Below are 18,395 nucleotides of genomic sequence, written 5' to 3'. Positions count from 1 at the left end.
AGTTGTGTATCCAGGTTCTGTGATCGTTCTGGGTGATAACTAACACATCTATCACAGGACATGTGGGGGGGAGAAAGAGGTGGTAATTTGCATATTAATTAACTTACATGCAATTTTCAGATTATCCATTCATTAACATTTGAAACCAAGATAAGAAAAAATAGTACATTCACGTCAATTTATCCATATTTAAAATTGCCTTTTGAAACACAAGAACTTGCTACGCTCCAAATTACATTACTGACCCATTTAAATCAGTTCCATCTACAATAACCACAATAACTTACCAGGGTTCAGGCAAGAATCTTCCCCAGCTACACCTGGAGAAGGCAAGAATTAAATGCAGGAGATTTATTTTAAAGCTTCTTCAATTGCAAGAAATACATCCATTTCTAAAATCATCCTGACTAAAAACCAATCATATATAAGTCAGGCGTCTGGTTGAAACCCTAATTCTTTACAGGTTTACATGTACATGCTGTGGACTACAGTATAGCATACAGTGTGACTTTTGTATCTTCGGTGTGTGAACGACCCACCGCATAAACACAACGGTTTAGAACTTTCACATCAGCGCCAGCACATTTTTCATTGGAAACTGTTTGCACATTCAGCTTGGAATCGTGCTGAGTACCTGAGTAACATCCATGCATTTTTATGAATCATATTCAACCTTATAAGTAGATTTTAGCTGGTTGAGAATGAATTTGTAGCTGTGCTTTAATATAGTATGTACCCTCAGTTGCCTTTCAAGCTGAGGGGAGACTCATAAATATTTGAAAAATAACATTGGAAAAATTGCCTACAAATTCTTCTCCTGCTGGTGTCCCAGGACTTTTTGGTACTCCAAAATTCCTGAAAAACAACCTCCTTGTAGGTTTCCATGGACATTCCATCACCAGCAGGCCGGATAACCCTTTCTTTAATATAGCCATCTCTTCCAACAAGATGGAGATCTTTACCTTCTAAAGGGATCTGACCTGTCTCAAGATTGATGCCGCAGTAGCACAAATGATTGATTTATGGGGCAATTCCTTTCCATTAGCTGCCATTGCTGCTCAAGACTGGAACAGGGAAGAAAAGGCAGCCCCAGCCTGAGCAGCAGGTGCAAAGGGCCTGGCCACATGAGACTCATTCATCTTGCCAATTAGTGCACCCCCGCCCCTCCCATGCTACTCCCGGCTCCTGAGCAGAATGCAAAGCACCGTATCTGCCTTCCCAGGGCAGCTAGTCATTAAACTCTGACAAAGCAGTGAGAAAGCTGATTAGCTAATGAGGGATCCCATCTCTGCTAATCACAGCCCTGTCAATCACTATTCTCTGGACCAGCCTCACTGTGCAATTGTTGCCAAGATTGCTGGGAAGGGTGGAAAAAAGCAGCAGCAAACTGTTTGCTGTGGTTTGCAGCGAGGGAGCCTCCTTCTCCCCATGTGCATCATGTGGGCACAAAATAGCTATGTTTGGTTAATTAGTTAATGAAATTGCTCTTTATTAATCACCCCAGCTGTTGTATTTGCAGCTGAAGGAAGACTAGCCTTTTGGTGAAAAAAGTGCCTTCCAGCAAGAACAAAAGCATCGAGCCTGAGAAGATTCTGGCATTAGAAGAAAAAGCTTCTAGCTGGAATTGACAGACAATTGCTTGTTTCTTTTTCAAGGCCATAATGAAGATGGGATTTGTTGAATACTGCCTATTTTTTGACTGAGCCCTATTCTATATCATCTGCTCCTCCATTTTCACCATTCTATGCCCATAATTTGTACATACAGTACCACAATGTTCATTGGTCTTTCTTCCATAATATAACTCAGTGTTTTTCAAACTAGGCAACTTTAAGATGTGTGGACTTCAACTCCCAGAATTCCCCAGCCAGCATGCTGGCTGGGGAATTCTGGGAGTTGAAGTCCATGTGTCTTAAAGTTGCCTAGTTTGAAAAACACTGAAGTAACTCAATGGTGGATTCTCAGGTGGTCTCCCTCCCAGACAGACCTGCCTGCATCATGTATACTCAGAGCAAGTCCCTTCACAACTGTCTGTTCCATCTTAGGTTGTTAGTTTTTGCAGAGACTATGGTAGTGCAACATTTTTCTGTAGAGATAGAAAAATGTAGGCAATCTACGGCGTGGCCTGAAATTGTACAACTGCCAATTCTTGAAATACCACCACCACATCTGATTGTTTGGGAAGGCAGTTAGTACATCTGCCACCAGATAACATTGTTCACACATGATATCAAGCCAACCCAGATCAGTTAACACAATCTGTGTTACATCTGTTGCAAGCACAAAGCAGGAGCTAAAAGGATTTGCAGAATTTAATTGACAGGGAGCACTATCAACCCACCCATTAAATTGTGAGAATGAGAGTGAGAGTGCCAGTTCGGTGTAGTGGTTAAGGCACCAGGCTAGAAACCGGGAGACTGAATTCTAGTCCCACCTTAGGCACAAAGCCAACTGGGTAACCTTGGGCCAGTCCCTCTGCTAGCCCTAGGAAGCAGGCAAGGGCAAACCACTTCTGAAAAACCTTGCCAAGAACACTGCAGGGACTTGTCCAGGCAGCCTCTGAAAATCTGACACGACTGAATGGATTAAAAATATGTATTTTACACATACATACTAAAATACATGTATATTACACACACACACACACACACAATATGAAAGAGGTAAACATGCACCCGTTTTACAGACATGGAACCCTACATATTCACAGCAATGAACTCTGAAAAGTCGCACGTATTTATTAAGTACAGTGGACGAGATATACTGTATTTCTGTTCTTTTTGACACATTCCAGAGCCTATTGGAATTGGTCTCCAGTAGTGGCTGCTGCTGTTCCAGCTGTTGAATGTTCCTCTGTTTGGTTTGCTGACTGGTTGACTGACTGACTGACCGACTGAGATTGGCCCCAATTTTTTTCTCTTGGCTTGGAGGTGGGGTCTAAAGCACACAGGTGGTGATATGCAGTAAGGGGAGCTTACACAGAGAAGGTAGAAGGAAGTTGGTGTCAGCTTGCCAACCACCAGTTCAATCTGAGGAGGTCAAGTGCCTCAACCTGCTTGGCCTCAAAGTCATCTTGCTCTGTGACTTCACCTGTCATACTACAAAGATATGCTGTCCCTGCAATGCAGCTCCATTTTGCTGCTGCCTAGCACCGTTGGTTTGTCAGCTTGTCAGTAGAACCACCAAGAGATGCTGTGGAGGGTGGAAACCACTCTCTGCCTGGGTAATGTAATGACCAGACCCAGCATCCTTGTCAAAAACCTCCATCACAGTCAGCTGGCCACCTAACCAGCAACTGAGGAAGCTAATCCTTTGGCTCTTAATTGCACTAAGATTATCCCATTTTTTTTGGAAAGACAAGATGGTGGCATGTTTAGGAGATCTTGTTCATATTCCTTCCAGGTGGCATCTGCATGGCAAGCATAATCTGAGGCGGGGACCTTATCTCTTAACAAAGAGAAGTGGGTAGAGCCCACAAAGCATTGATAACTTGGAAGTTGTTGGGGACACACTCAGCCCCTAGACTGATTTTTTCCCAGATGCAGGTCTGGGGCTTCACTGTTTTGTCTATAGCCTATGGTTTGGCCTCAGCCCCAAGGCTGAGCTAGTTCAAGGATGAGAGATTCAGTGTTTATAACTTCTTTCTATCAGGCAGAGGTTGCCATTGGTGGGGGGCTTTGGCACCATACGTAAATGAAAGCCCATGGTGAGTCCTTGGAACAGGCAGACATGACCAGGCAATGATCAAAGCTGATTATGGCTTGTTGGAATTTCAAACAGACTCAGTAATGAACCCAAAACAGACACTTAGCCCCACAGAGGGACTGACAGACACAGAATAAAATGTCAGGCAACTGGCAGGAAGTTTCCTTTTAGGCAGAGAAGAGCCACTTCATCTCTTAGGGCAGTGTTTCCCAATCTTGGCCACTTTAAGAGGTGTGGACTTCAACTCCCAGAATTCCCAGCCAGGCTAGCTGGGGAATTCTGGGAGTTGAAGTCCATACCTCTTAGAGTGGCCAAGATCGGGAAACAGGGTATCCAAAGAGGCTTTCTGTGCATGGGTAAGGAACACGTGGGAGAAAATGAACTATTTCAGCAAATTACAGCTTCATCAACTCCACCAGGTGGTAGAGCAAAACTAAAGCAAAGTACTGTGGTTGCACTCTCTTAGGACATCACAAATCTTCCAATGAGGGCAGCTTTTTAGAAAACATTGTTTCTGAAGCCAGGGTTACGCAAGCATTTAATCTAAGAACATGTTTGTTTTTTTAAAAAAATATACGATTTGGGTATTACCAAGTGTTGAAAGCTGAAAAGTTCTGACAGCTATGGTACAATGGTCTGATCCCAGGCTCAAAGGTATAGAAACAGTGGGGTGAAATGAGAATAATGCACACTTAATGTCAACTCAAGAGACAGTAGGGCCACCATATTTTGGCAGGCACAAAACGGAAAATGAAGAGATACTTCAGCAGGGAAAATATGAAGACAAACTCACTGTGTGAAGTCAAGACCTTCAGGCAGGAAGAATTCACACCACTGTGTCTGACTGCTGGGAGACAGAGAGTCCCACATAACAGAACAGCCTTACATGGACACCACAACATGCCCTGAATTTTCAGCCAGTGCCCATGCTGCATGGCAGGAGTTGTTCCACACACCTGGAGGGCACCCAGATTAAGTAGGATGCAATAAATCATATTGTCTTTAATTTTTATGTTCCATATGAGTTACCATTATGAGGAAAACCTTCTCAATAACTGTCATGCCTCTGATAAGAAAGCCAGAAATTAGAGCTGGGTGAGAAGAAAAAACAAAAACTCAAATGAGAAATACTAGAGTATAAAATTTGTCTCTTATCTAGTGTAGCTGGCATAATGGCCTAGATTTCCCCATACAACATGTATTGTCTATCATGTATCCTCTGTGAATTCAGGCAGCACTTCACACATCCCAGGGTCTCTGTATAATAAGAGATCAGAGTTTGTACTTCTTATTTCTACCCTTCCTGGACTGCTAGAAACAACAACCCACTTCCCAGAAGGCTTTTTTTGTGTAAGTTTCTGATCCTGCCATGTTTCAAATGTCAAAATCCACCCCTCAGGAAGTATACCTACAGCTATATGGTCATATCTGGTTGAAGGATGCAAGTCTTCATTCAACCCTGTCCCTTGGTTTTAGAAACTAAACATTTTCCCCTTATAAAAGACTGCCAATCGTGTAAACATAATCCTTGCTTCCTTTAGTATAAAATAAAAGACTCCTTCAAGTTATGCTCAACTTCTGGTGACTTCAAGGAATGCTTGTGTGGTTTCTTAAAATTTGCCATTATATTCTTTCAGGATGATTTTTGACTTCACAATCTAGCCTATAGCCTTGGTATTTTTGGTGGCTTCCGTCCAAGTACTAACCAGGGCTTGCCCCACTCAGCTTTTAAGATTAAGCAAGGATGGGTAGGTGCTGCCATCTAGCTAGGCTCCTTAGAGATTCAAAATTGTGTAATTTATTTAGACCAAGGGTAGGCATTCTTAAAAAAAAAAAAAGTCGGAGCCTGCAGGGAAGGGCACTGATATGGTGACCCAATGTAGGTGGGCAGGGCCAGGGTTTCAAGATTTGGGGGATTGTGCCCTCAAGCCACAATAATTATGCAATTCTGACATAGTACATGTCTATACAGCTTTCCAAGTGTATGTTCTGCCAGCTAAATTGAAGAGAAACCTTCCCTCTATATGTGTTGGGACTACAATCTTCAAATAGCCTTCTTTTCCAGCTATGAAAATGATCAACAGATAGATCTTCTCCTAACTGGTGTGTAATACATAGTTCAGCCTTTCCCAAATCTGGCACACCTCAAAGGTGATGGGAGTACCAAAATCCCACCTTCCAGAAAATGGCCATGCTGCCTTAGGAATTCTGAGCTTTGTACTCCTCATTCATCTGGGGGGCACCAGGTTGAAGAAGGCTGTACTGTGGCATCCCAATTAGACAAGTCCTATTTTTACCCTACTAGCTGGCCAAAATGAGGTATATTATATATGAGTCCCCCTTTTGGGGGAGATGGGCGGTAGCAAAATTTGAATAATAAATAAATAAATATTAGAATTAGTACATGCATGGGGTTAATACATATGCCCTTCTCCACAGCAATGGAGCCCTATCTTGTTATGAAAGAGGATGACTTTGCTGTGGCCTAAGAACTGAAGCCTCCCACCGGAGATCTGAGGGATCCCTATCCTTTCAGCCTTCCAGAAGGCCATGAAGACCTGGCTCTTCCCCCAGATGTTGGGGTAGGATGGAGATTGAGTTGGGAAGTTGTTTAGTCTGGTGCCTGGGGGAAGGGTGGTTTTGCTTTTATCCTTGTTTTTACTGATTGTTGTGAGCCGCCTAGTTTTATTTCTCCCATCCTATTCCACTTGTGCTTCCTAGAGAATGGACAAAACAGTGATGGTCTTTGTGACAATCTGGGAGAAATGGAAGACTTACCCTGTTAGAAGAATGAAAGCCCAAAGCATGCCTCTGGGAAGCTGTTCAAATCCAGGGAAGTTAAATCTCAGTATATTCTTCAAGGGCTATAAGGGGACTGGATGCAATAGAAGAAACCACATTAAAATGTGGTTTGAAAGGTACTTTGCAAGGAAATATAAAAGCTCCTATTTTTAAGTAACTGAGCTTTTTTTCCCCTTTGCTGCTCTTCATTTTCTTTGATTTTTAAGGTATCTTGATAATTTCCACAGGTTTCATTTAATTTTTAAAATTGAATGGTACCTTGAGAGTTATTAGCTATAAGGTGACGAATAAATTTCAAAAATAAAGAAATAAATCAACTTGCAGAGGACTTGTGAAGTTGCTTTTTATAATGAATGGAGAAAGCCTTGCTTCATTTTTCAGACTACTGGCTGTCTAAACTCCAATTTTAAGCCTTTAGTTAAGCTCCAAGATAATTGAACTGGCATCCATTCAAACTTGACAAACTTGGAAGAAAATAATGTAAATTATTAAGAGTTTTCTCAGCGCCCAGCTAGAATGGAATCAAGTCTGAATCTCTACATTTAATTTACTATACTACTGCTTCCCTTTTTCTTGCAATATGCAGCAGATATATTTAGCACATCCCTCTCTTCCTACCTACCTCTTTTCCCCAGGCACAAAGGTTGTTACTTCTCATTGCTTTTTATGGTTCCCAATCGTTTTCATCACTTATGATTTCCACAGATTTAAGAAACTTTCTTCTCTGTATCTGGGTCATTCATTTCCATGAGCACATACCAAAACAGCTAATTTTATTCTAGCATACTCAGCCCATTATGTAAAACTCCTCATGAACTTTGAAAATATACCCAGAAGAGAAATCTGGCTGTGGGAAGAAAAATACTGTAGCAACAAACCAACCTGGCATCTCTGTTTTCCTTGTAAGGATACATTTAGATGCCTCCCTATAGGGACTGACTATCCTGTTTTAGTGCTTTAGCTGGTCCTAGAGTTCGAATGCATTTCAGTCAGTCTACAAGAAAGATGAAGGAGGATGCAGTGCCTAGATCCCTGTTAACCAGACAAAGCTTATAACAGGCCTCAGTTGTGTAGGGCAGGGAAAGTTCAAGAAAGAGAGACAGCATGTGCCATGACTAACCACACCTAAAACACTCAAAAGCAGTAAAACTTTTGATTATGAGATACTGCTATGAAGATTTATCAATTATTTATTGACCCACAAATTAATTCATCATTTTATATAAGCCAAAAGGATATCAATCTTTAAGACATGTATCAGTGCCAACTACAAGAATCAATACCACCACTCTCAATCAATACTCTTCCTAGCAGGCTTCTTTAAAGCCAAACCCACTGTAACTGATAATTATACCGTTAACCACTATACTGTCCTGATAATAGCACCGTTAACCATGTGTGCTGCTGACTGTGAAACAGATTTACAGAAGTGTAAATACATTTCACAATTCAGCAGTGCACAGCTTTTGGGGGGACATCCTAGGTTCCACGTTGTGGAACAGAGCAGCTGAACAAATGCAGATAGCAGTACTTCAAATTTCTCCCTATTAGGCACACCTTCCTAGCATCCTGAGAAAGTAACAGCAATGACATTTGCTCAGTACATACATGTGATTTATAAATTTTGTTGGAGTTTTGTGACTACCTAAGGCGAATCTCACACTGGTTATTGGGTACAAAATCAGTCCCTTGATATAAAATTCTGTGCAACGGGTGGCAAAATCACAAAACCCATGGTTGGAGGAAACTGCTGAGGAGCAATGGAAGGAGCAAAATCTTGCATTATAGATTGCTGGCTTTTCAGTACTATCTTGATGACCATTGTGAGAAGCAGAATGTGCAGTAGATAAAACTTACTCAAATCCTGCAAGGCAGCTCTTCCACAATATTCTCTGCTGGCCAAACCACATCTATGGCATCATGTCCATTTCTGGGTCCCGTGTTTTTAAAAGCACACCAACAAACTAGAGTGTAACCAAATAGTACACTGAAATATTTAGGGAATGTTTGAAAAACTGGATTTATTTAGCATCAAGACAAGAAGATACTAGCTATTTTCATGTATATGATAGGATGCCAAGCAGAAGATGGAGGAGACTAATCGGCTGTTTAAATACTGACAGCTACAAATGGCAAAGCAGATTTCAGCATAATATTCAGAAAAACTTTGAATTACAAATTATCAACAATGAAACAAGCTGCTTTGGGAGACAGTTGATTCCTGTTTGCTGTAGTTACAAAATATCTGCATTTAGTAACAGTCGCACTAGGACAGGTATGAGCAAATACTAGGTTTGTTTCATGTTTTCTACTAGTTGTCAAAATATTCTAACCAGAGCTAAATGCAGAATAGTTGCTTGCCTGAGTGAAAATAATCTTGAAAATTAAAAACAGAATGCTCCTAAGTGCATGCCCAGCCTATGGGAAAAAAACTACTTCTAGCTTTTCATCCAACTTTGTTTTAGCTGCCTAGTCTAAGAAGAGAGGGCTCTTGGTTCTTTTGATTGTTAGACAGTTAGGAATTGGAAAGCCTTGCTGATCTAATGCAAACTGCAGAATGAACTTCCTGATTCTAATCTATTTTCTGCCAAATTATGGAATGAATTATTTCTGAAGTTCCTTACAACTCTAAAATGATATGGATTTATATTTTAAAGGAAAGGTTTGTAAGAACTTCTAGCTGTCAGGAGCAGTGCTCTGATAGCCAGTATGTCCATAACGATATTTTACTAGCATTATATAAAATACAGTAATATGATCCATATAAGGATCAGCTTGACTGATAACTGGCAAATACAGGGAGAAAATGTAGAAGCAGTGAAAGACTTTGTATTTCTAGGTGCGAAGATTACTGCAGATGCTGACCGCAGTCAGGAAATCAGAAGACGCTTAATCCTTGGGAGAAGAGCAATGACCAATCTCGATAAAATAGTCAAGAGCAGAGACATCACACTGACAACAAAGGTCCGCATAGTTAAAGCAATGGTGTTCCCCGTAGTAACATATGGCTGCGAGAGCTGGACCATAAGGAAGGCTGAGAGAAGGAAGATAGATGCTTTGGAACTGTGGTGTTGGAGGAAAATTCTGAGAGTGCCTTGGACTGCAAGAAGATCAAACCAGTCCATCCTCCAGGAAATAAAGCCAGACTGCTCACTTGAGGGAACGATATTAAAGGCAAAACTGAAATACTTTGGCCACATAATGAGAAGACAGGACACCCTGGAGAAGATGCTGATGCTAGGGAGAGTGGAGGGCAAAAGGAAGAGGGGCCGACCAAGGGCAAGGTGGATGGATGATATTCTAGAGGTGACGGACTCGTCCCTGGGGGAGCTGGGGCTGTTGATGACCAACAGGAAGCTCTGGCTTGGGCTGGTCCATGAAGTCACGAAGAGTCAGAAGCGACTGAATGAATAAACAACAACAAAGAATCAGATTACCTTATTACGAGTCAAAACGTTTGAAAGTGCAAGTACAACAAGAATCCGCTCTTTATGCCTTCTATATACCTGTTCCTGTATTCTTTACCAACAAATAAAATATTTACGTTATTAAAATAATAAATTTATTTTTAAATACACCCAGTGAAACAATGATGCTAATTGGTGATCCAGCAAACACAGTCAAAATGAAAATTGCCAATTTTGTATTGTAATAAAACTCTGCAATAAGTATGCTTACACAAATTTTGTAAAAAACTGCTCATAGTCCACTTCAGTGATAAAGGTATATACATTCATATTACAAAAGAAAGCAGCTGTCCCTAACCAAAGTTTGAAAAGCTGGAAAAGATATATATGCGCTTTTAAAAATAGAATTCACTATGCTTTTTGTGATTCTTCCATCTGCTATACTGCAAATTATGCTTTACAGAAAGTTCTACCTAGCGCAGGACAGCTGCTTATTGGGAAATTCTGTTAAGCATCAGTTATTGTGCTCTGCAAAGAAAACAGCTGGAATCACAATCAAGCAGGACTAATGGGTAGCTGCAGGAAGGCACGAGTGCTCTCCAGGAAGGCAATTCTGAAAGAAGGTGGGTGAATGCTGAGCCTGCACATAGTAGAAAAAATAGACTAGAAGGAGGAAGGCCAGTTTTGGAAGAAGCAGCGAGGACAGAAATCAGATTGATAGGGACCTATTACACTGTGCCCTGGAAGGAAAAGAAGAAAAAAACAGCAGAAAATTTAATCTCTAAAAAGATTCCTTTTTGAAAGTTTAAGAGGTGCTTGTGAAATTGGAACAACATAATTTAATTTTGCTCAACAATCATTTTTTCAGTGGACATAAATTACTTGGCAGAGTATCTCGGACTGTTGGATGGTTCCTCACTATTCAGTCGCTGCCTGACTTAAAGCAGAAGAGGTCATCTTTCACAGAGTCACCTGCATAACTGGCAAAGCTTGAGTCTGTGTGTGGGTCTTCTTTCTTTCCTTTGGGAGGTAGCCAGATATTAGACATTCTTCCTAAAAGGGAGTCTCCTTTTGTCCTTAGCAGCATTCCTTTTCCTCTTCTTGTTCAGGAAGCTCTCCAGCTTCCCACTTTTCTTCAGCTCTTTGTATTTCTCAGCAAGTTCCAATTGCTGCATTTCAGCTGTTGATGTCAAGAAGTGATGGAGGTCTTAATTCAAGTCATAAGTGTTCATAACACCCCAAGCAATTATCAAGCATATAACTTATGCTTGATCTCCCATTCACTATTTTCGCCCGTCAACATAATCTTTCAACATGGTTCCATACACCCAGATATTACTAACTAGTTGCTATAAAAATAACATATAAAAACTCACAAGTACTTGCTGTCATGAGTACTGATGGCGAGCAGGAGGGGGCCGCTATCCAGGGGGGAAAACGCATGCGTAGTACTGAGGAATTAAGCAGCCATTCCGAGAGACACAGATCAGACCCGCCTTAACTTTTGGGGTTTATCTGTCTGGGTTTTTCCCCCGCTTCTTCAGTTTGTTAGGATTTTCTGTCTTATGTAGCAGCAATAAACACTAGAGACCTATTCCTCATCTCAGCATGATTCCTGACGGTTAGGACACTGGCAGTGGTTATCCTAAACTTCTCATAAGCCTAACAAAACCACCCCTCATTCAATAATTTAGAGAATAATTCAGTAATTTAGAGAAAGTAAATGGTGCTAGTGCAGGCATGTTAGATGCCACACTCATATACTGTTTGGAGCAGAAACAGAAGCGGTACCGCCACTTCCCCAGTCATTTTAACAGGTGCCATCAAGGGCTCAGCTGACTTGATGACAACGAATCCTTTGTGTTCTGTCCAAGACAGACACCAATAAGGGCCCCATTCTCTAATTTCTACAAATTAATTAGCTATCACAAACAGGTCTCCTAATATTTACTACTGATATAGGAAGGGGACCATATTAAGGTCAAGGTCCAGTAGAGCAGTTATTGTCCTAAGTGGGAAAAACTTACATTTCTTTGGGAAGAAAGGCTTCTTTCCTTGCTTGGCCAACTCTCTTTGCTGCTTCTTGAATGCCAGGGAATTTTCTCTCTCCTTCTGGCGTTTTTTCTGTGCTTCTTCCTGTTGTGTCTAAGAAGCAAAGAAGGGCAAGAAACAAAGATGTTGCATTTCTCCGCTCCCCAATTTCATTTGCCTGATAGTTTTATGACCAATGATGTCTATAGCTATGTGTCTGCTTGTTGCCTGCATCTCATAAGGGTAAACTGGCTGCTAAAATTCTCTTGGGCACCAACTCACCATTCGCTTAAGGAGTTGCTGCAATTTGTTCTGCTCTTCCACATTTTGGCTTTTCTTCAGTTGCTTCTGAATAACCTGCAAAATAGGAAAGCGCTGACTCTCTAGGGATATCTTTTCATTCTGAAGGAAGAAGCACAGGGCACTGTTACATCATTACCTCTTTTTCCTCCTTCCTCAGATCATTCAAGAAATTATATGTTTTTTCAAACACTTCTGGTTTATATTCCCCAGAGAGGTCATCAAAACGAGGGTCTCGGGACACCTATAGAGGAGGAAATGGGATCAAGTACTAGCATCTCAGCAAAGCCAGAAAACAGTTTTGTGTTCTAGGAAGCCCATGTTTTGTGAGCACAGTACCATTTTGGCCAAATTCCCTTCCCTCAGTTCATCTTCTTCAGCATTTTGCTTTTCAAACTAAGAGACTTCTCAAATATTGAAGCCAAATTTATTCTATTCATTTCTTCCAAATAATTTTCAGTGCTCAAATACGCAAATATTCCCCCAGGATTTTTATCACTCTTTCTTTTCTACCCACAAGGATCTCTTTTTTGTGTTCAAACACAAGGGTACCCACCTTTTTCTTAACAGGTACTACTTGCCGCAAAAAAGGTACTGGCTTTTTGGCTGAAGTTTCCATAGGTCTGCAGAACAGGAAAAAAAACAATCATGGAATTTTGTATATTTGGTGGCTTGATTCTCAAAACTACTTCTCTGAATACAGTACATAAGAAGTATCAGTGGATGCCATCAGGGCACAGAATATATGTTTGTAGTTGTTTTTTGTAAGTCAAACTTCTTCCATTCATTAGGCCTTAGAAGGACTGAACAACCAAAGTATACAGGCTTCTCTAGCAATGTGTTTCACAGAGGCAGCTGTGATTTGACCTGATAAGAATTGTTCTGTTGCTCTGTGGCCTGGTGTAGCCTAATAGCCCAGACGGCTTCCTCCAAGCTCACACAGCTGTGCTTTGCAAAGAAGCTTCTAGCTTAGGCAAAGCTGGCACTACTCCATGACTAATAAAGGGATCAAACTATATCCTTCAATATTCTTTTAGAACCTACCGCATGCACAGTACTGAAAGCACTTCTCATCAACTGAGCCTATCTTCTCCTTCATAGAGACCTTTGAAACAAATTGCCCTACAAGGCATCTAGTCCATGGGTTGTCAGCTGGAATTTCCTGAACCTTGCAGGAAGGAGACACTCGCAGAATCCAGTAACTGAAGATTAAGACTGCAAGACATAAGGCTAATAACTCTGGCTATACTTATTACAGCCATTTCCAGGAAGACTGGCTCTTCAAGGTTACTTCTTAAAAGACTGACAAATCTAGATGTTTGAACCATGAGCAGTACTCTTCCTTTCCTGCTGGTCATTATAAGAACTTCACAACCTTAAGGATTTCTTGTTTTCTTCTGTCCTTTCCATCTCTTCTCCCTTTCTCTGTTGAACCTTAATTTTTAAATCTAAAGGCATGGAGTGCCTTGTTTTGTCTTGATCTAGAGCCCTTTTTACTAAAGAGCAGGACAAACATGTTTTAAATAAATAAAATGTAGTTATAAAGGAAGCATATGCCCAGCACCTTAAAATTCTAAGAGGAGAGATTAAAGAGAAAAGTTTAATATTTTACATTTGAGAACAAGAGGCTCACTAGCTTCAGAAGATATTATCGGTTATACTTATAGTTACAATTCTGGTAGTAATTCTCTTAGAGTAGCTGCATATTCAAAGTATGTGTATCAGTTTTCTAAATTTCTTGCTACATATCAACAGACTACAGTATTTCAGTTGATGAATACTCTTCCTTTTAACCAATTATTGATTAATCATTACAATCAAATGCATGCACACAACCTACCAAAATCTCAAACCTTTTTTGAGATGATAGAGGAAATGCAATCAGTCTGCTGAATTTTAATTTCCCTCTCACTGTCAGAAGGGAAACCATTTTAATTTTTCTTTTTTCATTCATATCACAAGACTATGTTGTCTTGAGAAATAAGGACATGGATCCTTAATTTGTTATCACTGTTGATTAAAAGTAGCTTCATCACATAAACTACATGTGTAAATTTAAGCATGTGTTCTATATAATAAATTCTAGTGGCTTTACAAACTTACTATACAATAAACTTACATACCCTACAAACTTACTATATAATAAATTCTGGTCACCTTTACTAACCCACAACCCAAACAATGCAATGAACTTCCCAGACAGTTTTTAGGCCCTTGAATGGCACACTGCAAAATTGGTAATCAGATTAGGACTTCACTTTACTTACATTTAGATTTACTTAAATACAATTAATATGATTTCTCTACACTTAACTATTTTCTCCTTCTGATATATTAAAAATAGAATTTGATAATAATGTTTTGATGTCTCTGGGTGTCCCACCTAAGTTTTGAGGAGACGAAATGCAGCCCCTGAAGCATCAGAATGTGCAACCATGACTTAAAGGATACTTTGGAGGGGAAAAATGAGCTCTGATGACCAATGCATCCCGCCAAATCAAATCCTGTCTTCCACTGCTCCCTATCAAAGGAAAGCAAAGTGAACTTTTATGCTCTCCTTAGCTGAATGTCTCAACTGACTGAAGATTCATACTCAGATGCTTCCCTGGAAGCATATAGAGACTGTGTATATCTGGCCCTCAGCAACATCTCCTTGGGCAAGGAAAATGGGGGACTGAAGCAAGGGATCATTTCAACTCCATTACTTTCCTACAAGGAGAAGTTCTGTAGACACCACAGACTCCTTCTTGGTCTTGCCCTATAGTTTTAGGTTCCACTGCATTCACATATTCTTTAGTTGTTCTGCTAATATATAGAATAATAGCTTATAAATATGAGAATTGAAGAAAATATTTTAATTCTATTGGTGTAGGTGGATTCTAATAGGCTGACTGTATTTCAGTGATTCCAATCTGTATGGCAAATTAATTTATACAGTGTATTGAACAGAAAAAACACTAATAAAAACATTCAGACTTGCATCTAATTACATGCTTTCATCATTCCTTTTTCTTTCTATCTGCATTGATTATCTTTTGAGAAGATTTCATTTTTCTCAGAAGTGAAGGGCAAAGACTGTAACTCATTATGGGGACACTGCTCAATACTGGCAAGGGATGAAAATTTCAAACAGAAGTGACTCCTTTGATAGAAGTTTGCATTGTCATGTTTAGGCAGAGATTTATTTTTTAATGTGATCCCCTAGCCTACATGTTTAGATCAGAATTCATATTCATTTAAGTAATTATTTTTTTGCAGCAAACATTACACTGAAGTCTTTGAGTGACACAATTATATAAACTGCAATATTTTCCCTCAAGATTCAAGACAGGTAAATGTGACTTCCTTACATTTAGGAGGAAAGCTTTGGCACTGATAAAATGTTTGCAGCACCTGCTGCCAAACCCTTAAAGAAGCCAGAACTTCTCCTGGACTTGCACAGTACCAAGAAAATATGCATTTGTGTAAAGGAGGCATCCTTAGTAAGGCATTAAGTCACAGAGGATAGCAGCACATTGGACTTAATGTGAAAATCCTTTCTTAACAGCAGAGACTGGGCATCCTCTAGGGAAGGTTTTTTCAAACTGGGTTCCACGGAATCCTAGGGTTCCATAAGGATTTGAATGTGTTCCCAGAGGGAATAAGGGGGGAAAAAACTCTCAAACTCACTGATGTTGGACACACAAACATCTGCTCTTCTCCTCTCATTGGCTCCATGTCATCAGTGTTTGTCATCACCATCATTTGCAAGTGGTCGGTGAAGGAGGTTCTGGCTGCCTTTCCTTCACTACCACTTGAGTCTTCTCTCTCACCTGCACAAGCACAAAATTGAACTTCTTGCCTGCCTCCGAACTCCAGCAAACCTTTTCCCCACCAGCCCATGTTTTCTAAAGGGCAGAGAGAGCTAGAAATGCAGAAGTTTCTAACTTACATAGCTACACAAGAGCGATTTTGGTGACTCCCTCCCTCTTCACTTTCCATTTTGCAGACCATATTTGTGTGTATGCATGTGTGTGTCTGCAAGAGGCCTGCTTAATCATCAAGGTGGCATCCTGTGCACATCTACTTAAAAGTATACTCTAAAGAAACTTGGGATTGCATTTCTTGGCTGCAGTCTGTGTGCCTCAAATCCTTTTGGAGTGGGACGTACTCCAGAGCAAGCATATAAGAATTGTGTTTACAAAGGCAGGCAGGCAAGAGGAAGATGGATGCTTTAGTGGCTTCAGCCAGACATTCACAGTGGAAAAAATCCATGCCATAAACACCCATCCTAGATACTGGATGAGCCAGATTGGTGCAGTGGCTAAAGTGCTGGGCCAGAAACCAGGAGACTATGAGTTCTAGTCCTCCCTTAGACTTTGAGCCAGTCACTCTCTCTCATGCCAACTCACTTTACAAGGTTGCTGTTGTGGGGAAAATAGGTGGGAGCATTAAGTTTGTACACTGCCTTGAGTTGATAAAAAATAACAACAGGATAAACAAGTAAGTATTTACCCTTCATTATATTTATATTATTTTTATTTTGAGTTTTCTTGAGTAGGCCTAATACATATTTTTCCAGATATGGATAATTGGTTAAAAACTAGTAGATTTCCAGGTAGTACAGAAAAAGGTGAAAATAGAAAAAGCAAAACAAATGCTGGTGCTGCTGATGTTGTTTCTTCTTATGGCACAAGTTTTGAAATTAAGCTCAAGCACAAGTAAGAAACAGAAAACATTGGTTTTACATGGGCAGGTAAGGAAGATGAACCAACTGGACTGTGGACTTGCGCTATGTGAAACTGCAGCTGTGCTCATGATCTTACTTCAGCTTTCCTTTGCTTTTCAGATCTGTGAAGTTGGTAAATGTGAGGACTGGTCATAAAGTTACTTTTTCATTACTGTTGTAACTGTGAATGGTCGCTAAACGAGGCAGTAGCTAAACAAGGACTGCCTGTACTTCGCACAGAAGTTCAAATAGCGCTTAAGTTAGAGCTTGAAGCACTGGAAGTCCCATGATAAATACTGGTGAATGGTTGATGGTCTTATCAGGAAGTCCCTCTTGGGAGTCTCCTGCTATCAGGCTTTTGGTTCTCAAGTGCTATCATTGAAAAGAGGGCTGTCTGTGGAGACTGCCTGATGTAATCCCTTGGCAAGGCCCACCTGTCTGAAGGCCAGGACTAAGGGTAATAGAGGCTGAAGTTGGTGAGTTGGAACTGATGAGAGAAATGCATGTAACTCCCCTTGGTTGTTGTTGTTTATTCGTTTAGTCGCTTCCGACTCTTCGTGACTTCATGGACCAGCCCACGCCAGAGCTTCCTGTCAGTCGTCAACACCCCCAGCTCCCCCAGGGACGAGTCCGTCACCTCTAGAATATCATCCATCCACCTTGCCCTTGGTCGGCCCCTCTTCCTTTTGCCCTCCACTCTCCCTAGCATCAGCATCTTCTCCAGGGTGTCCTGTCTTCTCATGATGTGGCCAAAGTATTTCAGTTTCGCCTTTAATATCATTCCCTCAAGTGAGCAGTCTGGCTTTCTTTCCTGGAGGATGGACTGGTTTGATCTTCTTGCAGTCCAAGGCACTCTCAGAATTTTCCTCCAACACCACAGTTCCAAAGGATCGATCTTCCTTCTCTCAGCCTTCCTTATGGTCCAGCTCTCGCAGCCATATGTTACTATGGGGAACACCATTGCTTTAACTATGCGGACCTTTGTTGTCAGTGTGATGTCTCTGCTCTTAACTATTTTATCGAGATTGGTCATTGCTCTTCTCCCAAGGATTAAGCGTCTTCTGATTTCCTGACTGCAGTCAGCATCTGCAGTAATCTTCGCACCTAGAAATACAAAGTCTTTCACTGCTTCTACATTTTCTCCCTCTATTTGCCAGTTATCAATCAAGCTGGTTGCCATAATCTTGGTTTTTTTGAGGTTTAGCTGCAAGCCAGCTTTTGCACTTTCTTCTTTCACCTTCATCATAAGGCTCCTCAGTTCCTCTTCACTTTCAGCCATCAAAGTGGTATCATCTGCATATCTGAGATCGTTAATGTTTCTTCCAGCGATTTTAACTCCAGCCTTGGATTCCTCAAGCCCAGCATGTCGCATGATGTGTTCTGCGTACAAGTTGAATAGATAGGGTGAGAGTATACAGCCCTGCCATACTCCTTTCCCAATC

The 18,395-nt window shown here is 40.8% G+C and overlaps 3 protein-coding genes across 5 annotated transcripts in view; 1 reads left to right on the top strand and 2 right to left on the bottom strand.

Moving 5' to 3' along the window:
* The window catches only part of LOC134496728 (cullin-9-like), a 505,703-nt gene that overhangs the window by 272,912 nt on the left and 214,396 nt on the right, over positions 1-18,395 (top strand). The window lies entirely within an intron of this gene.
* The window catches only part of KLHDC3 (kelch domain containing 3), a 358,937-nt gene that overhangs the window by 201,101 nt on the left and 139,441 nt on the right, over positions 1-18,395 (bottom strand). The gene's annotated exons all lie outside the window — the stretch shown is intronic.
* Positions 7,678-18,395, bottom strand: part of RRP36 (ribosomal RNA processing 36) — a 40,532-nt gene continuing 29,814 nt past the window's right edge. For both annotated transcript variants that reach the window (XM_063302580.1, XM_063302587.1), the window contains exons 4-9: positions 12,802-12,868; positions 12,385-12,489; positions 12,228-12,302; positions 11,942-12,059; positions 9,945-11,094; positions 7,678-9,286 (exon numbers count right to left, since the gene is read on the bottom strand). In XM_063302580.1, the coding sequence (XP_063158650.1) occupies positions 10,955-11,094; positions 11,942-12,059; positions 12,228-12,302; positions 12,385-12,489; positions 12,802-12,868 (505 nt within the window). In that variant the 3' untranslated portion in view covers positions 7,678-9,286; positions 9,945-10,954. The remainder of the gene's footprint in view (positions 9,287-9,944; positions 11,095-11,941; positions 12,060-12,227; positions 12,303-12,384; positions 12,490-12,801; positions 12,869-18,395) is intronic.

The sequence above is a fragment of the Candoia aspera genome, chromosome 1 (assembly GCF_035149785.1).
Source record: "Candoia aspera isolate rCanAsp1 chromosome 1, rCanAsp1.hap2, whole genome shotgun sequence".
Classification (NCBI taxonomy): Eukaryota; Metazoa; Chordata; class Lepidosauria; order Squamata; family Boidae; genus Candoia; species Candoia aspera.
This window is presented reverse-complemented; position numbering and strand designations above follow the sequence as displayed.